This window comes from Cebus imitator, unplaced genomic scaffold, assembly GCF_001604975.1.
Source record: "Cebus imitator isolate Cc_AM_T3 unplaced genomic scaffold, Cebus_imitator-1.0 Scaffold18, whole genome shotgun sequence".
NCBI lineage: Eukaryota > Metazoa > Chordata > Mammalia > Primates > Cebidae > Cebus > Cebus imitator.
This window is the reverse complement of record NW_016107333.1, coordinates 14,485,393-14,509,307: the sequence shown is the minus strand read 5'-3', so window position 1 is coordinate 14,509,307 and position 23,915 is coordinate 14,485,393. Positions and strand designations below refer to the sequence as shown.

Below are 23,915 nucleotides of genomic sequence, written 5' to 3'. Positions count from 1 at the left end.
GGGAGGGCCCCACCGGGAGGGGGCTGGGAGGGAGGGGGGCCCACCGGGAGGATGCTGGGAGGGAGGGGGGCTCACTGGGAGAGGGCATGGCAGCTCCTTGCCCCTTCCCTGTGCTCTGCCCTATACATCATTTTTATCTGGGGTTCCTGCAACCTTTATAAACTGGTCATCATAAATAAAGCACTTCCCTGAGTTCTGTCAGTTGTTCTATCAAATTATTGAATCTGAGGGGAGGGTTGGGCAGAAGTATGGGCAGTCTGGGAACTCCATTTGCTGCTGGCATCTGAAGTGAGGGAAGTATCATAGGACTGAGCCTTCAACTGTGGGATCTATGCAAACTCTGGGTAGTTAGTGTCAGAATTGAATGGAATCATTGAACACCCAGGTGGTGTCAGAAAATCATGGAATTACTTGGTGTCAGGAAAAGCTGTGCAACTGACTTACCTGGAATTATGCAAACCAGGTCAGTGCTCAGCTAGAGAATACCTCTGGGGTCACTGGTGCCTTTCCCTCCTTGGCACCCGGCCTGCACACACAGCCCTTCACACCCTATTCCAGGCTTGGCCAAGGCACCACCTGATGAAAAGCGATAGAGTTGACAGTGTTGCCTCCATCAGGGGTACTATTTATAAGGGACTGCTTAAGAAAACAATTCTTTAAGACCAAAAGAGACCCTTAAGAAAATAGTGAAAGTTTAGGCTGTACATACCCAGACTTATTCTGACTGCTCAAGACTCCAAGGCCCAGAGAGAAAAGCCTTTGAAATCTGACGCCCTATTGTGCAGAAAGAATAGCAGCTCTCTTGACCAGGAAAGAATTTTCAACCTGTAAAGAACTAATAAAGGGTCCTAAACAGAGAATGTTCCCTCTAAACTATCGAAAGCTCCAATCAGAGCAGGAAGCATGAGTTATACAACTAACAACTCCACAATAAACTGCACAGGGTATAGAGGCCTGGCACAGGTTCAAGGTCAGTGGCTCAGAGCTCATAATTGGGAGCTGGAAGGAAGACTTAAAGGAAATGGTTTCTTAGATGGAGGATTTAACAGAAATGCCTACATTCTATGTGTTATAAAACTAAATGTCTATTCCTCAGTCTCTGTGATTGGAAGTGGTTTTAAAATGTTGCCAAGACCTCATTTTTATACTCTGAGAAAACAGTTTCTGTGAGAAAGGATGCCTGAGTTTATTGACTGGATATAGTCAAGGGTCTGGTTTATGGAGTTTTATTTCATTCATAAATGAACTGTTATAATGGAGGTCGAAGAAAATGTGATTGAACTATGGGTCATGTTGTATAATGTACTTTTAATCCTAAGTGGGTGACATGTGTATGATGCTTCCACTTCGTTCTACATAAAAAGAAGCCTGAAGCCAGGAAACACGTTTCCTAGTTCCTTTAGACTCTCCTAATTCCAATAAATAAGGATAATTAATTCATCACCAGTCAGAGATCTTCATTTTTGATTTTTTGAGTTCATTGTTGGGAAGCAGACTTTGACATGGAATTTAGCTGTCAGAAAGTTTACTGGGATTAGGACCCTTGAGATAAAACGCCATGGGGAAAGGGAAGGAAGCAGAGTTAGGCAGAGGGAGAAGCTGAGCTGCAATGCAGTCACAACAAAGGGCTCAGCCAACCCCATTGGGAATTTTGAGTCTGAGGTGGCCCTTCAGAGTTGTCCTGAATTGTGGGTGGGTGGGTGGGTGGGGCTGGGTCTTTGTACTGCCACATCAACCAGTAATTGGATGTGGGCTTTCCTCCAGAAGGAGTTCATTTCTTTCATTTGAAAGAAGTTCCTAGAGAGGGTTGAGAATTGAGGGCTGTCAGCCATCACATTCTCAGAGCTGAGAAAATGAATTTTTCAATCCTGAAGGGGTGATTTGGGTGGCTCCATGCAGGAGTTAACGGCAGGCATGAAGATTTAATTTAGTGGTTATGAGGGAATGTATTATCTTCCCAGGTCCACAAGGGGGCGTCGTTTCAAAGGCAAGAATTTCCCAGCGCCATACCTCCCCCGACATCTCCATCCGGGAGCTTAGAGGTCTTTAACTCTCATGTACACGGAAGATAGAAAGATCAATCACTCTAGCAGAAGTTTAAAGGAACTCCTTTCATAGGACAGAAAACTTGAATAGGGCGGAAATAACACCCAGGTTAAAAGACCCTTCTCCCATATCTCAGCAGACTCCATTTCTGGATCCCCTTCCATGACATCGAGGGAGCTTTGTGCTCTCTATTTCTTTCTCCTTTTTCTGTCTCTCTCTGCCTAAATAAATCACTTTCTGCAAAACTCTTTGGGGTCCAATACTTACTTACAAGCCCAATGCGCCCGATGGGGTCCTCTCCCCCATTCTTGGGTGAGGGACCAAGAGCCTGGAAGAACACAACCTATCAAGTAGCTGAGCCTCCCTGGTATCTGGCAACCCGGTCTCAGTTATAGGACCATTAAACAAATGGCAATATGGCTAAATGTGTAACAGTATATAACCAATACAAGCTATGAGAGATCTAAAGTAATAAGAGCTCTTACACCAAATTTCCAGATGCTTCTTTTCTGGTTCATGGTAAAATAAGCTTAATATATTTCCGGCATCACTTCTATTAATCTATTATTTGATTCCCCTTAGGAATAGACCATGCTCTAGAGTGTAAGGAGAATTAGAGATTAAAGAGAAGTAAAAATCAGATTCAAAAATAATATCTTCCTGTAAACTTAAATATGAAGAAATTCAATAACTCCACCTGAATTGTAACTTTACTTGTGAAGTTATGTATGGAAGCTCTAGAACTTTCCATAACATTTCCAAAAGTTAAAGCTAGAAAAGCATGGGTATCCAGAGAGCACTGAGCCAAGGGAAGGAGCGGGAAACTGAGTCAGGTGGAAGCGGGAGAGGCTGCACAGAGCAGGGGTGTTTCATAGAGAACCTTGGACTTGCCAGTGGTTGACAGACATGGCAAGAAGGAGCTCAGAGCAGAGCTGGGAGCTGGCGGAGTGCCTACGTGTGGATCCTGGCTCTGACACTAACTAGCTGAGAGACTTTGGCCAACTCTTTAGGCCTCAATTTCTCCATGTAAAAAAGGGTGATAATAGTATCTATCTTAACTAGAAAAAAATTTTGAAGTCACAGGCTTAACTTCAGGATGTACTTGTGTCTTCATTTCCCACTGCTGCTGTAACAAATTTACCACAGACTTAGTGGCTTACAACAACATAATATATATTCACTTATAGCCCTGGAGGTCGGAAATCTGAAATCAATTTCACTGGGCTAAAGTCAAGGTGTTGGCACGCCTGGTTCCTTCTGGAGGCTCTAAGGGGAGAATCTACTTCTTGGCCTTTTTTCAGCTTGTAGAGGATGCCTGTGTTTCCTGACTTGCACCCCTTCCTTCACCTTCATGGCTCATCGCTCCAGTCCCTTCTTCCATCATCACATGGCCATCTCCCTTTCTGGTGTCAAATCTCCCTGTGGCTCCGTCTCACAAGGATGCTTGTGATGACATTTAGGGATCACCTGGATCATCTCTGCCTCTCCTCATCCTTAACTTAATCACATCTGCAAAGTCCATTTTGTCATATAAGGTAGCAGGCTCTGGGGGTTAGGATGTGGACCACTGCAGAGAGCCACTGTTTAGCCTACCACAACATGTATGAAATGCAATGGTTTAGTCGATAAAAATATAATATTTATATCACATTTGCTCCACAGAGCTTTGGCAGTTGAAGTTATTGAATTATTTCTATTTAAAAGTTCATGGCATGCCTGCAAATGCCTATTGTGCCAAAAATTATTAGGTTCACTAAAGTATATACTTGCACCTCTACAATGCTCTAATCACATCCTCGTGTGTTAGATTGAAACCGACAGGGTATAAGCAAAAATTCTGACAGCCACTCCAGGCAGCCTCTTAGAAATATTCACCCTAATTTATTGTCCAAACTAGGACCTTTTACAGAGTAAAAGGAGCCTATGTTCTGAGGAACCACAACTCCAACTTGACACGTGTAAATTGTGACTGCGCCTGGCAACCTGGATGTATGGTCACTCTATGAAAAAATATCCTGTAAAATCCTCTACCCCTCTTTTCTCCTGCAGTGGTTTCCTTAGAGGTCATGAAGTGCAGACAGAACAGTTACATGTAGGAAGAGGGTCGCCCGACCCTCACTGGGCATGAGAAACAAACCTTTATTGCCACTGAGATTTGGTGCTTGTTAGCACAGCGGAACCTACTCTATCCTGACTAAAACTTATGCCCTGGCAAGCTTGTTCTATCCTCATTGTATTTCTGAATAGGGGAAAATTCCATTACCATCGAGGCTGAGTTCCATTTAAAGGTCAGGGATCTGAATCTCAGCAGCAAAGTTTTAGGAAGAGATGGTATTACTGACAACCTCATAACTGGATGCCCTCCTGAAGGGCTCTGTGGGCTCTGCCTGTGGGTTTTTGACCTGGGATACAGAAATGAAAACTCTAGAGTTCTAACAATGCTTGCCATTTCTTGATACTTTTAATGAAGGAGGTCACTGAGCCTAACTTCTAGCAACTAGGAATGGGAGGCTCTTTTTTAGAACAAAGGCTTTATAAAGAACATGAACTAAAGTTTCCATTTTGTTCCTGGGACTTTGTTGCCTAGAATCAAAGCATGACAGCTTTTGTTAGTTAGCAGCTGCTACTGCAGTAGCAAACCAGAGGCCAGACCTTATGTGTCCTGTGTGGAAAGAAATCCTGCTCATGCTGACTTCTTTATTCACATCAGTACATACCACCAGCAGCTGCAAACCGTTCTTAGAAGGCAGCCGATACTGACTGGCAATTTCTTAAAGCAACTTTAGTAGAGTCTACAACTTACAAAGAAATTGCACGTAAATTATTTCATTTAACTCTTTTTAGTATTTCTAACTTGAACAATTAGCCTTTGTCAGTTAACATTAATAAGGTGATGTAGAGAAGGAAAGGGCAAGAAAAAAATTAGTAGGGAGGAGAGAAGAGGAAGAGGAGGAAGGGTAAGGGTGGGCAGAAGAGGAGCAACTTTGCTGAGTGTCACTGAACACTGACTGCTTGCTGTGTACCAGGTACTGCACCAAGCACTTTGGGCTAATGATAATTCTGTTGCCAAAATAAAATGTGATACTATTCTTAAATTTTTTTGTTGTTCATCAAAAGGATAGTTTAATGGCCCACCACAGAATTTAGCTGAATGAAAAAAGGCCAATCTCAAAATGTTACATACTGTAACATTCCTTTTATGTAACGTTCTTGGAATGACCAAACTGTGAATGTGGAGAACAGATTGGTGGTTACCAGGAGTTAAGAGGGGATAGGGCTACTGAAGGACAACAGAGGGGATCCTTGCAGTGAAGGAAATGTTCTATGTCTTGTTTGTATCACTGTCAATATTCGGTGTGATATGCAACAGTTTTGCAACATGTTACCCTTGGAAGAAACTGAGTAAAGCATAGGCAGAAGCTGTATTATTTCTTAAGACTGCATGTGAATCTCTACAATTATGTCAAAATAAACAGTTTAATTAAAAAAGAACAGCTGAAAACTAACCTCAAGAATACATACATTATCTGCCACAAATACCTACCCAAAACAAGGATACATATTAAATGGTCATTTGCTCTTTGAAATTCACAAACATTTACATAGGCTAAGAGTTACTCATGAAGGGAGTTTGTTAATGGTTACATGAACAAATGATTCATTTCACATTATTTTAAGTCCAGAAAAATAAAGATGACCACAATGAACTGAATGCTTACCACTGGCATTGTACTGGCACTACACTAAATGTGTGCTTCTAATGTAATCCTGTGGGAGAAATAGCTTTCACTAATTTATAGATAAGGAAGTGAAGCCTAGGGAAGTAACTTGTTCAAGGTCACACAACCAATAGGTAGTGGAACCAAGAATCAGACTATGTTCTTGTCAACCAGAATACATTGCTTCAGAGACCTTCAACAGAATCTAGTTGACCTGAGGTCTTTCAGGACTAATCATTTATTCGCAAGGGCAAAACTGGGACTAGAATGTGTGCTGAGTGCTCTTCCTAACATATTACACTGCCATGCGGTTGAGAAAAGGACGTGATGGCATTAGCAGCTTGAGATATAGGTGGATGGAATAGATGCAAAGAAAATCTCAAATGGCTAATGCCCAAAGTAAACAGGGGAAATGGATAAATTTACACCTGCTGCTTCTTTATTTACTTAAACTTAAAAACATGTGTCAGGAGACTTTCCAAAGGTTTGCCAATTGACTCAGCTCTATGAGACAAAAATTAAACATCCTCCTAAGATGAAAATATAATTCCATTGTTAAAGGTCCAGTTTTCTAACCAAAGGTCCAGTTTGCTAAGCAAGGTGAAACCTGTTTGGTAAACTGAATGAGGGAAAGGAAACTGAACATTTAACTTGATTTTCAGCAAAATAAAAAGTGATGAACAGATTTACTAATGATTCCCCTGTCTCTCACCTGCTGTGAAGGTACACAAAATGACTAAACTTCAGGAAAGTGTGCCTTTGAGGCTGAAGCGCAGCTACATCCAGAATGAGGCCAGACTTAGTTTATTCACGGAGTGCGCACACTTCTCATCACTTTCACAGTAAATACACAATATCGGGCTCATCATGATATCTCAGTTTAAATTATATCCAAGTACTATACTCCCAAATTGCACATCTAACAAAAGTGGAACTGCTACTTTGAGCATGGATAAAACAAAGGCTCTAGGTTTCTTGATGAAGGAGAGCATATTTCACCTTGACACCATTGCTGGCAAATCTCTGAGAGATGAGAGTTTTGGAAATGCTTTAAACAGTTTAGCCTTTTCTTAGCATTTTGAAGAGCACATTAATAGCCTGGCCTTTTCTTAAGGGCTTTCTTTTTCCCTTAGCCAAATTTGACAGTTAGAAGTGAACAGTAAGTGGATGGAATCAAAGTCAGTGCTGTGTTTTAAAAGCAGTGTGGAACTGATTCATCTGGCATTGTCTCCAAAAGAATATAAGAATATTAAGTGGCTGTCTCATGAACTTGCATACAAAGGATACTCTTCACTTGAGGACAGAATGATAATGTCTCACAGAAGAAAGATGTAATTATAGATGCCCATAAAATTTATTCAGACATGTCTTGGTTCATACAAAAAAAAGAAAGAAAGAAAGAAAGAAAGAAAGAAAGGAAAGAAAGTCCGTAGCTCTCAACTTAACCAAAGGAATTATATTAGTATAACTGATTTTTAAATAATTAGTAAATACCTACTACAGAATATGCAGAACCTTGTAAATGATAGTTTAGAGAGTATTGTTATTACTACCATTTGGGAAATCTTGTTTAAAAGAGACCAAGGGTTATACAGTAATGTAATAAAATTTGCTGATGGATATTAAATAGCCTAACACCATCCTCTAGGATTTAACATGCTAAAAAAGTGAAGTTGAAACTGTTCCACATCAATAGGGGTATATACAAGCAAATCCCATCCAGCACCCAGAAAAACTACACAGATTATTTCAAAGGCTGCTTTGAGAATCCACCTAGTTTATCCTTTACTGTGTGGGTCTAATCACCCTCAAAAATTGCCTAAGCAGGTTCTTAGGGACAACCTCTGCTCAGAGGAGGAAAAGACTTAGTTTTATTGGATGTCATGGCAGATTGCATTTTCCCCAGATGGCTGCACCAATAGCTCCCAAGCCACATTCCCTTCTTAAAATTTGACTTCAAGCCCTCCAGTGAAGGAACAGAGCCTATGTCCAACCTTGAATCAAAGTGGATGACTACCAAGGATGAGTCATTATGTGATTTTAAGGCTAGGGCATAGGTGATGCTAGAGCATCTACCTTGTTCTCTTGTGAGGCTCACTCTTGAAACTCTGCTACCATGCTGTAAGGAGACCCAACCAGCCACAAAGAAAGCTCACAGACCACAGCCCAAGTCTGTTCTCAGCCCCTAGCCAACAACCAACAACTGATAGCTGACAACCAGCATCCAGCACCAGACTGAATGAGCCTTCAGCAATTCCAGCCCCCAGCAGTGGAATCATCCCCAACTTTCCAGTTTTCTCAACCAAACTATCTCATGTCCCAGATACCATGGAGCAGAAATAACTTACTCCACTATGCCCTTCCCAGTATGTGACCCACAGAATCCTTGACCTAAAAAAAAAAATGGTGGTTGTTTTATGCCACTAAGTTTGGGGTGCTTTGTTACAAAATAGAAGTAACAGGGACAGATGGGAATGGGAACGCGTAGTTAAAAGTGATGCATGCAGCCATTCCTTGCACTTGCATTATTCCAGCCCTCTTCCGTGAGTATACTCAGAGGCTTCCTCCTACACTTTGTGTTGTTCTGCTACAGCCACTCCTTAGGGGAACAAATACACTGTAAGGGTCTCATTCCAGGTGAAATCAGATAGCTTTTAAATGAGAGTAATAGTAACTATTTTGCTTTCTTTGTGGCAGGCACTGTTCTAAGAGTTTTACATGGATTAAGTCATTTAATCCATACAACAACTTTATAAAGTAAGTACTATTTCCATCCCCATTTTACAAACAGAGAAATCAAAGCATTGAGATTAAACAACTTGCCTAAGATTATACAACTAGACAATAGAGCTAAGCTGGGATTTGGAGCCAGGCAACTCGGCTCTCGAGAGTCTGTCTGCTAACCGCTACACATACCGCTTCACAAATCCTGATTCTAACTCTCTCTCTCTCAATCGTACATATTGTTAATCTAGCCCCTCCATTTGAATGAGCAAGAATCCCCAGACTGAAAAGGCTCAACAGAGCCATCTTCAGTGTACTGACAATGGTTAACAACAGGCTCTGGAGTCTGCCTGCCTTGGCTATGACAGTTACCAGCTGTGTGGCCTTGGGCAAGTCTTTTCATCTCTTCCACCTCATTCTCCCCATCTTTGTGCAAAGCAATCATCCATTTTAAACACAAAACCACTGTCTTCGTACGTAAGCACAAGCCTCATCCCTTCTCTCTAGACTGTCAGCCTTTTTGGATTCAGGACTCTGTCCTTCCCATCTGATATGGTTAGGCTTGGTGTCCCCACCCAAATCTCATCTTGAATTGTAATCCCCAGGTGCTGAGGGAGGGCCCTGGTGGGAGATGATTGGATCGTGGGGGCAGTTTCCCCCATGCTGTTCCCATGATAGTGAGTGAGTTATCATGAGATCTTATGGTTTTACAAGGAGCTCTTCACCCCCTGGCTGTTTGTTTCTCTCTCTCCTGCCACATATAAGATATGCCTGCTCCCCCTTCTGCCACGATTGTAAGTTTCCTGAGGCCTCCCCAGCCATGTGGAACTGTGAGTCAATTAAACCTTTTTTTCTTTATAAATTACCAGTCTTGGGCAGTTCTTCACAGAGTATGAAAATGGACTAATACACCAACTCTGATTCCTCCAGGGAGTTCAGCCCAGTGCCTTATACTCAGCTGCAGCTTGTAAACTGAGTTGACTTTTTGTTTTTCTAACTCCTCTCTTACTTTGTCTTTGCATCCAGGGCTTTTAGGATTTGTCTCATTCTCTCCATCCCCATGAACAAAACCATAAATTATATCCTCAACACTGAGCCTACTGCCAAAGCTAAGACTTATTTTCTGCCTTGTCTTCCAAAGGTCTTCCTAATCAGAGGAAAATGCTTTCATAAATGCCCTGATCATGTGAGGGTATTCTCTTACTTTCCAATCATTTTCCAAAGCGATTAAAATTTGTGATGATGGGCCATAAGAGCAGCCACTAACTTAACTTCACAGAGGGAACTAATGAACCCTTCTAAAAAGATATCAAAAGTGCATCACCTTCAGAGGTGTAATGAGAGAATGCTAGAAGAACCATGGAGTGATGCTTAATTCTGAGGCCTCTTTTCCCATCCATTTACTGTAATCACTTCTGTAACTGTCTGCCACCCCCCACCCACTAATCTGTGCGCCCCTTTGAAAGCAGGAACTCTGGCTTCAACTTCTGCACCCCAGTACCTAGCCCAATGGCTGCTATGAAGTTGGCACTTCACAAATGTTTGCAAATAACTGAAACTGATGGGCTCAAAATCACTGTTAATGGCAGGACTAGAACTCAGCCCAGGGCTAGCTCTAGAAGATGTATCATGAGGCATTCATTCATTTAACAAACATTTTTTGAACATTTGTTATGGACCAAATACTGGGCAAAGCATTGAGAATAAAACATAGCAAGACTCAATCTTATTGTATAAGACCCAACCTGCACTTGTATGGGAGACAAATATGGAATCACATCATAATAACACATTTATTTTGTGTACTTAATATTTAAGTACTTAATAGTACTTAAAACTGTTAAGTACAAAGTTATAAACCTTGGGCTGGAGAGAAAAGTGATGAAAAGAAAGCTGTTTGAGTTAGGTTGAAATAGACTGGATGTGTTATTACTAATTTTTACATGATAACTCAGCACCAGATAAGATGCTAGCACTGCAGAGTAATCACTGCAGCTGACAGGCAGGAGTCATAGAGGTTACAAGGGGTGATAAGATATAGGTAGTCACATGATAGAATCAATATGTAAGACATAAAATTAAAGGTACAAATGCCTAAATAAATTATGTTAACATTGTGGAATAGTAACGATTTTAGTAACTAGCATGTGGTTATCAACATCTGATCATAAACATATCAAAAATTATAATTTGGGGCTGGCACAGTGGTGGATGCCTGTAATCCCAGTGCTCTGGGGGAATGAGGTGGGAGAATCATTTGAGACCAAGAGTTGGAGACCAGCCTGGGCAACAGGATGAGACCCCATTGCTATAATAAAATAGCTGGGCATGGTGGCATGTGCCTATAGTCCTAGCTACTCAGAAGGCTGAGGCAGAAGAATTGCTTGAGCCTAGGAGTTTAAGGTTAAAGGGAGCTATGATCACACCACTGCGCTCCAATCTGGGTGCTAGAGTGCGACCTTGTCTGGAAAAAACAAACAAGAGACCATAATTTTAAAAATTGGAAATAAGAGACTATAAACATACTAAATTCAACCAAATTAAAATAAAATGCACATTAAAAATTTACTTGATAATATAGTGTAAATCAGTAGAATTTAACCATTACTGAGGATTTTTACATTAAATTCAAAAAGAAAATATATTACATGAACTAGTTTATGTTCAACAGGATCTCGAGAAAAAAACGGAGATATTACACTGTAGTGATTCTTTCTCAGAGTCAAGGAGAGGCATTTTTATTCATCACAGTATAGATTCTTAGGGGCTCTGTTCTGCCTCAGTCTTTTGTGCGCTGTCAGCTGTCCTACCAGTAATCTCACCTCCACGCGCCTCTGCTCTCCTCTTGCACCTGCCCAATAATATAAGATGCTTCCGCTGGCATTTTTAACTCCACTCCTACACTGAGGCAGCTAAATGTGGTTAAAGAAAAATCAAAAGCCAGGAAGCCCAGTGCCCCAATCAATTTATGACTTTTACATTTCAATGAGCCCCTCAATCCTTATATTTGCCCTGGATCAGCTTCCTCACCCATCACACTCAATCAATTACTATGAAATTCAAGATCTTCATCTCTCAGAAGACCATTCCTTCAACACTCTGCCCAACTCCAACATTAGATAAACTTGCCTGTAGTTCATTGAATAAATTAAAACTGCTGGGTAAACTTCCCAGCTTCTTCTGCCCTTTTGTTACAAATTTACATCTTTCTCCTCCTTGATCTGCCACTCAGAGGCCTAAAGAAAGAGGTTTTTTTCCTCTGCTTCCAGTCAACTATCCTACTTGTGCTGTGGATGTCTTTTTGTTCCCTATTATGTCGCTTAGGGCTCTGCTCCATCATTTGTCCTTCTCTCCCCTAGATGAGTAATTTCTGCCTCCCCTAATTCTTTTCCCTTATGACTGCTCCTATCCTAATTATGGCAGCGACCACTCCAGATGGCCTACCACTGCCAGGGTGGCTGTATACTCCATGGAGCCAGTGGGAACCCCACCCTCCTGGGCACAGCTGCAGCCACCCAAACTGGGGCTCTAGATCTGGGCCGCCCATGCTATCAAGGAGGCAGGATCCCCATCCCATCCACCTCGCTGGCACAACTGTAGTTACCCAACCCGCAGCTGCAAACCCAGGCATCCCTACACTCTTGGGGGCCTAGGATTGCTTGGAAGTGCCTGCTCCCACTGCCTGGCTTCTCCTTGCTGTTGGCACCTGCTCCAATCAAAGAGCAAAGTCAGGGCTAAGCCTGGGTGTCATGAATGGCAGCTGGAGGCAGACAGGTTCCTGGGCAGAAGGCGGCAGGTCCCTGGCAAAGTCCCACCTTCAGGCCAAGGAGGGCCTGAATTTAGGGGGCTGGGTTGCCAGTACCATGGACCAGAGTGGGGACTTGTGGTGCCTTTTCCCAGCCCACTCATGGCCACCTGTGGACCAACTGGCATGCACTTCCTTCCCTCTGAGGCCCATAGAAGCCCTGGGTTCAGCCAGGGCAGAGTAGATGATCGGACAACCAGGTGCAGAGAGGGGCTTCCCTCTCTGCTGATCGCAGGAGACATCAGGATGACCAACAGCAAAGAGAAGCTACCCGCTCTAGGGCCTTTTCTCTGCTGAGAGCTTCAGAGGCCTGCAGAGATGTTGGGACTACCAGCTTCAGAAAGGAGCAACCCACTCCAGAGCCTCCTCTCTGCTGAGAGCTGCAGAGACAACAGGCTGATTTGCCTGCAGAGGGGAGCTTCCCACTCCAGGGTCTCCTCTCTTCTAGGGGCTGAACACTCATTGGTTCACCCTGGCTGCAGAAAGGAGCTACCTGCTGCAGGTCTCCTGTGGCTGTTCTATTGTTCAATAAAGGTCCTCTTCATCTTGCCCACCCTCCACTTGTCTGTGTACCTCATTCTTCCTAGTCACACGACAAGCACTCGGGACTGCCAAATGGCAGGGCTAAAAGAGCTATAACACAAACAGGGCTGAAACATGCCCCTTGCTCACCACATTTCAGGAGAAAAGAAGGAGAGAAGAGCTGTGGCCCTTCCAGGAGCCCAGATCTGGGAGATCCCCAAGCCAAGGATGTCACTTCCTCTTTGAGGTCCTGCGGTTCCTGGTGTCTCCAAGCTTCTGGGAACCACTTTGTTCCCCACTGCCAACCAGGGAAATTGCTTGTGGTGTGCCTGGTCCAGCCACAGCCTTGCAAAGAGCCAGTGCCCATGCCAGCACCTAGAGCTGCCTGCCACAATGCAGCAGCCAGCATGTCTGACTCCACTGTGGCTGGACCCCATGCTTGCTCACACACCCCTTGCTGCTCCACACCTGACTTGCCCTTGGCAGGCATGGGATCCAGGTCAGTAGCGTGAGCCAAGTGCAACCTGCCATTGGGCAGAAAAAGCCCAGTGGACCAGAGCAAAAACTCAGGCAAAGGCACCACTGGCCAGAGGTTTCAGACCAGAAAAGCAACACCCCCAAAATCCCATAACACAGCCTACCTTGACCACTACTATTCTAATACCCTCCCATGACTGTGTCTCTCTCTAGCTGTTTCTTACCCTCTCAAATCTTCTTAAAGACTAACCTACACTTTCAGCCTTCACTTTCTCACCCTTACTTATTCACCCCTTATTTACTCCTCAACTCCCTGCAGTGTCTGCTCCCACTATTCTAGTAAAACACCTCCTGAGTGTAGTTTAGTTAGAACTGTACATCCTGGAGTTAAGCAGACCCATATTTGACTCTCGCCTTCTACTTTTACCAAGCTGTGAGACCTTCCACACTCTGCTAAATTTTCCTATACATCAGTTTCCCCATCTCTAAAACAAGAATAATAATGGTAACCAACTTCATAGGGCTCTTGTCATATTAAATATTTAAAACAATGTCTGTACATGCCGTATGCTCAATAAGTATTTAATATTGACTATTATTATTATTGCTAGCAGTAGAAATACTTGCCTTTCGTGACTATTATCATTATTATTTGTCAAGCACTATGCTAGGTCTGGCTAAAAACCCTTTTTTTTTTTTTGGTGACGGAGTTTCGCTCTTGTCACCCAGGCTGGAGTGCAATGGCGCGATCTCGGCTCACCGCAGCCTCCGCCTCCTGGGTTCAGGCAATTCTCCTGCCTCAGCCTCCTGAGTAGCTGGGATTACAGGCACGCGCCACCATGCCCAGCTAATGTTTTGTATTTTTTTAGTGGAGATGGGGTTTCACCATGTTGACCAGGATGGTCTAGATCTCTTGACCTCGTGATCCACCCGCCTCGGCCTCCCAAAGTGCTGGGATTACAGGCGTGAGCCACAAATCTTGAACTAAAAAGAAAATTCTACCAAACTCATACAGCCAAGAAAATGCAATCTCCTTATTTAATATATCTGATATCTTGGCCTAGGATAAACTTTTCTGCTTTCAAATCATGATCTGCTCCTAGGCACCTCTTCTCCATACTGATTCTTTATGAATCTAGTCCGTTCAAATCTCTCTCTGTCTCTCCTTCCTCTCTCTCACACATACACACACACACACACAAACACACACACACGTACGTGCATGTAATTGATTAGGTAAATTTATTTGTATCATGTGAACCAATACGAAAATATTTGATTTTGCTAACTACAGGAACTTGAATCCCAACAAAAGCATCTATACCAATGTTCTATATGCAGCTGGTGGTCAATCATCACTGACAGGTAGGAGGTTCTATAAAACCACTTAGCCCATTCCATGGTCAGTTACCACGAGAACAAGAATATTTTTAGCATCATGTTTGAATCCTACCTGACAAATTAGAAACTGCAATAATTCGAACCTTCACAGGCAATTAAAATGCTTTTTATTGCTGCCTCAACAGAAATCTTATGTAATAGTTATTGATATTCTGTGAATAATCACTAAGAAGGAAAGCACGGGGCACTCATTCCCTTCCTTCATCTCTTTGCTATTCTCAGTTTTTTTTTTTTTTTTTTTTTTTTTTTTTTTTTTTTTGTCTTTATTTTTTTTAATTAGGAAGAGTTAATATAGGCAAAGACAAGTTGTCAGAGGTATGTTCAGTAAAGAACCAAATTGCACAGCAAGATCTCCTGCTAGTGACAAAAACAGCTTCACAAAGGCATGTAATTTCGTTTGCCTAACCATTTACTTCTTGGGACAAGCTCGTGGATGCCCACATCCCATCCCCATACTATTGGTGAGTCTTGTTTTCAGTGACAGTTAGTTGGAAGCCATCTTCCATCTTGGGCAGGCAGCTCTTTCACCACTAGGATCTCATGTTGGGGTCCTGCACAGAGACCTAATTCTTATAGGATTCAATGATAATTCAAATTACAGACAAAGAAAATAATATCTCTAACATGTGTCCTCTTCTATCAATATTTTTCAAAACAAATTTGGATTCTATAGGTGTTTTTAAAACTAGTTAATTAGGGGATGAAGAATTCACACATGGAGGGTAAAACCATGATGGGCATGAAGATAATAATGATGATTATTGCTATTTTATAGCTAATATTTCCTAAACAATTATTTTTACTAGGCCATATGACAAATACTGAAAATATATTATTTGCTTTAATCTTCACAATAACTGTGAGAGGTTGGAATTTGTGCCCCATTTTACATATGAGAAAACTGAGGCTTAGAGAGGTTAAATAACTCTTCCAAGTTCACACAACTGACAAGACTCAAGGCTGAGATTCCAGCCCAGGCCTGTCAGAAACCAAAGCCCACTGACATTATAAATCATACATTTTATTATAACAAATTCTTTTTTGTAACCTATTTTTTTTTTTTTCCTAAAAAGAAAAAGCTTTAATGGACTTACAGTTCCATGTGGCTGAGGAGGCCTCACAATCATGGTGGAAGGCAAGGAGGAGCAAGTCATGTCTTACGTGGGTGGCAGCAAGCAAAGAGAGAGCGCTCATGCAGAGAAATTCCCATTTCTAAAACCATCAGATCTCATGAGACTTATTCACTTTCAGGAGAACAGCACGGGAAAGAACCACCCCCATGATTCAATTACCTCCCACTGGGTTCCTCCCATAAAACATGGTAATTGTGGGAGTTACAATTAAAGATGAGACCTATTTTTAATTGCAATTTATCCAAAATTAGATTTAAGCTTGATTTTATTATCAGTGGTCTACCACAGTAAGTCTATACGTTTCCATAATAAACAATTATGTTCCCTGTTTAAAAAGTGGGAAAAGGACATAAATGGCCAAATGAATAAATGAAGCAGATTAAATTTCAGATGTTCAAAACTAAAGGAAATTCCATTCAATTCAAGAACCAGTGACCAAGAGATGTGGTGTACAAGGCACTGTAAGAACTCAGAAGATAGTATCACCTCTGCCCCCAGGAAGTTAATGATCTAATGGGAAAAATACAGTATAATGTTTCAGGTCTTACTTCAAATGTCACCTCTTTAGAGAAGTCTTCCGTCTTCTTTGACCATACTATCTAAGCTGTGACCCCATTCCCTGTCACTCTCTGTTACAGGGACCAGCAAACCTTTTATGTAAAGGGCGAGATAATAATTAATTTGGGCTTTGTAGGGCATACAGTCTCTGTCAAAATTACCCAACTCTGCTTTTACAGTGTGAAGGCAACTATAGATCATACGTAAATGAATGAACAAAGCTGTGTCCAATAAAACTTTATTTATAAAACAGGGAGTTGCCAGATATAGCTCACAGGCTATGGTTTGCTGACCCTAACATATCACTCTGTTTTCTTCCTTCATAGCACTTAACAAAACCTAAAATTATCTTGTTTATTGATTTGTTTACTGTCTATTTCCTGCCACAAAAATAGTAGCTCTAGGAGAGTGGAATCTTTGTTGCTGGTTCACAGCCAGCTCCTCAGTGCACAGGACAGAGTTTCCAACACAGAAGTTCATTCTAAACATCTGTCAATTCACTAAATGAATAAATACCATTTTGCAAAAGGAGAAACACAATCACCAACCAACACAAGAATGATATTTGGCCTTATTAATAATAAAAACACAATAATGACATACTATTTTTCACTTGACAGGCTTTCAACCATTAGAAGAGGAGGAGGGAGAGGAGGAGGAAGAAAACTAGTGTAGATGGGCTGGGCACAGTGGCTCACACCTGTAATCCCAGCACTTTGGGAGGCTGAGCTGGGTGAATCACTTGAGGTCAGAAGTTCTAGACCAGCCTGGCCAACATGGTAAAACCCTGTCTCTACTTAAAAAAAAAAAAAAAAAGTTAGGTGTGGTGGCGCCTGCCTATAGTCCCAGCTACTCGGGAGGCCGACGCAGGAGAATAACTTGAACTTGGCAGGTAGAGGTTGCAGTGAGCCAAGATCACGCCACGGCACTCCAGCCTGAGTGACAGAGCAAGACATCTCAAGAGAAAAAAAAAATCGAAACAGAAAACTAGTAGAGATGAATATGTGGGTAAATGGTCCTCTCATCTACTATTGATAGAAATGTTAGTGCAACATTTCTGGAGGTCCATTTGCCGTAATATTTCAAAATGTATATATCAATTTTAAATGGGCAAAGAATTGAAGATTTATTTATCTAAAGAAGACACACAAATGGTCAAGCCCATGAAAAGACGCTCAACATCATTAGTCATTAAGGAAAATCAAAATCACAATAAGATACCACTTCACACCCTCTAGGATGTCCACTATTAAACTAACAACAAAAAAAAGCAGAAAATAAAAAGTGTTGGAGAGAATGTGGAGAAATTGGAGCTTTATGCATTGTTGGTAGTAGTATAAAATTGTACAGCTGCTCAGGAAAGCTATTTGGAAGTGCTCTGAAAGGTTAAACAGAATTACCATATGATCCAGCAATTGCACTCCTAGGTACATGCGCTAAAGATTTGAAATCAAGGCTTCAGATTTGTACACTAATGTTCATAGCAACATTACTTACGATATTCAAAAGGTGGAAACAACCCAAATATCCTTTAACAGGCAAATCCATGAAGAAAAGTGGTATATACATATAATGGAATATTATTCAATCTTAAGAAGGAATAAAATACTAATACATGTTACAACACAGGTAACTTTGAAAACATTATGCTAAATGAAGTAAGCCAGACACAAAAGGACAAATATTGTATGATTCTAATATGAGGTATCTAGAATAGATAAATTCGTAGAGACAGAAAATAGAAAAGAGGTTACCAGGAGCTAGGGTGGTGGGAGAGGAGGAATTGAGGAGTTACTGTTTAATGGATATAAAGTTTTTATTTGGAATGATGAAAAAGTTCTGGATGGTGCTAGATAGTGGTGATGGTTGTACAACTTGTGAATATACTTAAGGGCACTGAACTGTACACTTAAAATGGTTAAAACTATAAATTTTATATTATATATATTTTATAATAAAAATGTATATATACTTTCTTACTCCAAATCCAATCCCTAAGAATTAACTTTGAAGAGGTAGCACAGAAGAGTGAAATACGTGTATACTAGGATCAATCAACCACAGGACCTATCAAGAAAGATCTAGCTATGTAAATGGCACCTGATACAACAAATACATAACAGAAACCATTATGCAGGTATTACATATGACAAAGTAGACTTTTCCTGTTAAAAATTATCCATGAAATTATTATTCAATTAAAAAAGTAAGTGATGAATGCATGTAAAGTATGAGACCATTGATATAAAAATTCTAAAGTTTATCTGTACATAGGGAAAATTCTAGATATACTCTAAATGTTAATAGGGGTTATTTTATGATTGTAGATTTGAGGTGACTTAAAAAATATCCTCTTTATAGTTCTTTGTATTAGTTGAATGTTTTTTGAACACAGAATATTTTAACCAAAATAACATGCTATTGTAAACTCATGTTTGTCACTTTTTCACATTAATAAGGAAGGTTAGGCCCTTCGTACTTACAATCAGATGGTTTCTGTATTTCCATTTCCATAGCAATAATAATATTTGTGAGTGGATTAGATACAATTTAAAAGAGGAAGTACATACCTCAGATAGCGGTGTTGACTCTTTATCATTCAAAAACAGAGATGCTATTTCAGAACAACACTCAATAATCATGTCCTAGAAATAAGAAGATAGTAATATATTGAGGTTGACATTATTAGAAACCTAAATATTCGCTATTTAATTATAAACTATTTCATATGTCTTTTCTTAATCATCACCTAACATTTGTTCCCAGGAAAAGACAGGGCTCAGAAGTCATAATCCCTTCAGTAATTAGGCTCTTTTGAATTGTATCTAATTGTACAAAATAAAATTTTGAAAATAATTATTTTACTAAATAAGGCTTTGAAAAATTACTTTTCTTCTGAGAAGAGAGCCCTGGAATAAAGCGTTTCAGAACCCTGAAAGGGGCTGCAGCAGAGAAGAATGACTGGGAATTATGGAAGACAGGGGACGAGTGAGTGAAAAGGAAGGGAGAGACTCAGCAGCATGATGACACTGCCCTCAGCCCTACTGTAATGGACGCAGCCATGTTCATGTGTGGACACCCAATCCACAAGGGACCTACCCGTAGACAGGCTGAATCTGTTAGATTCCCTAGCATATGTTTTCATGTAGAAAAGAACAACAGAGGAGACCTACAAGTCAGTATCAACTGCATGAGTTGAAAGGTCCAGATGCGGAGTTGGAGAAGGCAGCCGTTAGACCAGATGGGGAGAAGCTAGAGGAGATGGAGAAGAGTGAGAACTCAAGCCCCTTACAGGACTGAGCACAGTCTTGGCTCCTGATCTGTCAGTTTAAATTTCTGTGAGGCCACCATTTCGGGTTCCAGTCTTTGTCTATACATGACCATACTCATCTCATCCTGACAAATACCACCTCCCTACCAAACCTAATTTACTTGAGTTAGTGTAAGTAGTTCTTTCCTCACTTACAACTGAAGAAGTCATGACTACATAATTGTCCGAGATTAACTTTGCCTACTTCACAATGCTGCCAGTGTCTGGCCCTGAAAGAAAAAAAAATTTGCTTTTTTGGTAGTATTAATATATATGCATTTACCAGCATTTAGAATAGTAAAATGATAAAAGTATATTAATTTTTAAATAACTGAGCAATGCTGGTTAAAACCTTGAAATAAAAAAGCAAACAACTGAACTCAAAGCCCCAAAACTCCATTATATCTAAGTTTAAACAAATGCAAAACAAGGAAAAGACCAAATTTCAGGGTTCCAAAACCATAGATAATTCAATTCAATTTAACAGATATATTCAAGACATTATATTAGGTGCTGTGGAACACAGACTCTCTCCTCCCAATATTTCCAATTACAATCAGAAAAATAGATTCATAGACAACTAAATAAAATCCCAAGCAGAATGTGCTCAGAGCACAGGTAGTTATGACATGTTCTAGGATCCTAGATGTGGAAGAGAATAATTTTTAGTACTATAAACATGGAAGACTTCCTGGAGGAAGGGTCGTAGGAACTAAGCCTTGAAAAAATAGTACAATTTCAACTGGTAGAGACTGGGGACTAGGGCACTGTGGGGTGGGTGGGGTTGGGGGAGCCATACATAAGCAATAAGCAGGGGGCATTCAAGGAACACAGGAATTTGATGATATGGTGAAATCATCTTCACTGCAGGTATGTATAGGAAGCATGGCAGTGAGAGTTCTCACAGGAGAGATAAATTTTTAACAGGTCATGTAAAAGTAAGGAATTTGGATTTTATTGTATAGAGAATAGAGCAGGACTGGGCTGAGGGAACAGTGGTAGAAATTGCTTTGAAAAGATAATTTGTCCACAGTTTAAAAGTGAACTGCACTGGAAAGAGACAGAGAAATCAGCTAGGATGCTACTCAAACAGTTTGGGTAGGAAGTGATGATTGCTAGAAGTGGGCCAGCTTCTATGGATTTAAAAATGATGGAGGACAGGCAGGCTACCCAGTCCTAGTCAGGGTACACCAGCATCCTGCGCTGATCTTGCCAGGCCCCTGGTCCACTTTGCCAGATAAAGGGGAATACACATCCACTCCTATATACCCCTTATTTATCTGTATTTCCAACTGAGTGCTTAGGACTGGTTAAGGTATGCTTTCTGTCTAAGTAAAAGATTTCAACAGCATCATGGGTTATTGTAAGGATTTCATCAAGAGCCATCAAACTAAATGACACTGCCTATGTCATGAATCATCTCACATCACAGACGAAGGGAGCAATGCTGCCTAAAAAACGCCTTTCCCTGCTTCAGCTCAACATGTTTTCAAACAGAAATTTTGCTTCAATGACATCCTTTTACTCTGACATTACTTGAGGTAAACCACATACAGATGTTCTGAAATTGGCTGACTTGAGGTTGTGGCTGTGAGTTCCCTGCGTGACCTTGTTACCACCGAGATGAAGAAGGGGAAGGCACAGAGCTCGCCAGTCCCAGCCAGAAAGCAGTTGGATGCAAGTGCTGCAGCTGCTGAGGGGCTGGGAGGGCACGGAATGACCCTTGCTCAATCATTGCCATTTCTCTGTTAAAAAGAACATCTGCTATTTCTATGAGCCATGGCCCTCTCAGTGACTTCAAGATATTATAGCCAATTCTTAGATTTAGTTGAAATCCTTATTCTTCTTCATCTATAATATGGAGTAGGGTGGCAGGGGGAACTTCCTAAGTTGCTTTCCAGCCTCCAAACTCTTGTTTCCCTCATTTCTCCTTCACATGCCACCATCACTATTTTAGCAAATCACAGGGTGAATCATGACCTGCCCTTCCAGGTAAGGTGCTGCCCCCAGATCCAGTGCTGCTTTCCCACTGCCCTCTCTTACAGAACAAAATCCTTTCACCATTTATGCATTCAACATCAATCAAATGCCTCCTTTAGGCCACAAAGCAGGAGTAGGGGATGAATGAAACACAGAGAGCCCAGAAGGAGCTCATGGTCTATTGGGGCAATTGGAGAACCAGACTCCTACAGCACTTGGTGGTGAGATCAGAGCAGAAGAAGCACATAATTCCACCCAGCCTTCCGGCGCCATCTCCCACTACATTTACCCTGCATTTCTGCCACAACAGATGTCCTACTGTTCCCTGAATATGAGACTTAGTTCCATGACTTCATATCTCCTCTCTTGCTATATCTGCAGTCTGGAATGAGTTTTCTCCACAGGTCTCCAACTAGAAGTTTCACAAACAACTATTAGGGAGGCACTAAGGTTCAGTTACTGGGCTAGATATTGAAGATATAGTGATGAATAAGCCCTCTGAGCAAAGGAGTTTGCAGTTGAGAGAGAAAGAGACAGGTTATCAGCTAATTACCTAAACAATACAGGATACTTGGGGATGTACGGAAACATGGCCTTTCTGTCAGTCCAGAAGTGCTAAAAAATTCTGTCTGAGCTATTTAAGCAAGTTCAAAGTCTAGCTCAGCTTTCTCTCTCAGCACATACGTACAAAGACACACACACACACACAATCTATGTAAATGAGACTTTAAATACAATCAGAAGAGTTCGCATCAATAACCCCACTGCTGAGAAGGAAGATTCTACAATTCTACCCTTCTAAATAGTGCAGAATGCAGATAATGGAGAAATAGGAAAACTGGAAGAAGTCAGAGGTACTAAGTTGAACTACATAAATTACTGAGCCAGAGTGGGAAGGAGAAAAGAAACAAAAATCTCTGTTCAGAGTTGGAGAGAAAGGTGTAGGAATTTGAGCCAAATGAGACAGATGTTAGAGAGCTGCTATGGACGCCAGAGAGCTGTGAGAGCAAGACAGCTGGGGAAAGGAGGACTTACAGAAACTTTTCCGTGTATTCTAAAGGATTCCCCCTGGAATGTTCCTATAAGAGACTGTAAAGATTTAGATTATTTTCAATGGTTTTGAACATGAGACTGATTGCCACACTTTGCTAAGACAGAGCTACTGGGTGGCTGGCTCATTAGGAGCGACAGCCACACTTTGCTAAGACAGAGCTACTGGGTGGCTGGCTCATTAGGAACAACATCTGGGTACCTATGGCCACACTCGTACATTGATTAAGCTCCTCTGTGACGGGGACTTGGTTATATTGATTTCTGTGCATTCTCACCTCCTCAGGCCTGGAAATAGTTTGCACATAATAGTTCCTGAAAAAGAATTTGTTAATTGATGCTGATTTCCAATTGTATCTTGCTCTGTGTTCTAACAGTACTTTAATATTTGGGATATACTGCCTATATGTTTATTTTAATTGTCTTACAACCCAGGCACTTCACAAATGTTTGCTGAACTAACCTTAGGTGACTTGGCAAGCATATTTTAAACTTTTCATATCAGTATGCTATCATTCCAAATAAAGTGTCTGCGTCTTAAAATCAGGATGCTTTGCATTTTTCATGTGCTTCAGAACACCTGACAGCTTCTGAACACTCCCATTTAACAGTGAATGACAGATTAAAATAACTCAGCCATTTGGAGCCAGTGTTGTTCATTTTAGAAAAAAGGACACACAAGGTTTTCAAGCCAAAAGTGATTGAAACACCTGTTCTGTAGCCCTCTCAATACATGTTAAATTAATATATGTGTTCTGAAGTTCTTGGCTTATTCTGGACCCTAGGGTTTTGGGGGTGGGGGAAGGAAATAAAGAAAGGAGTGAGAAGGAGAACAAGATTCACTACCTTCTCTCCATATCAACCAAAGACACATTTTCTGCACCCTTATATTCAATCACCCACCGACAATCTATAATGTAATAGAAATAAATATATTAGATTATGAAAGCTCTGAAATCCTGTCCAATTCCAGACCAGAATTGATCTCTTTAGAAGTGTCCTAGTTAACTTCTAATTAGCTCCAAGTGAAGGTTGTCATGACAACAAACTAGCAGATTTAGTCAATGGAAGTTATTTGATATAACCCAGAATTGAGCCTTTTTAAAAATAAAGTGCTCATTAGTATTGTGGAAAAAAGAAAAAAAATTATGTAATTTCATTTCTCAACTTTCAAACGCTGTGAGCTAATT

General features: G+C 41.0%; 1 protein-coding gene across 1 annotated transcript in view; it reads right to left on the bottom strand.

Annotated features, from left to right (window-relative positions):
* The window catches only part of CFAP54 (cilia and flagella associated protein 54), a 361,147-nt gene that overhangs the window by 29,036 nt on the left and 308,196 nt on the right, over positions 1 to 23,915 (bottom strand). Inside the window, exon 67 of the mRNA XM_017511466.2 lies at positions 18,956 to 19,030. Coding sequence (XP_017366955.1) covers positions 18,956 to 19,030 — 75 coding nt within the window. The remainder of the gene's footprint in view (positions 1 to 18,955; positions 19,031 to 23,915) is intronic.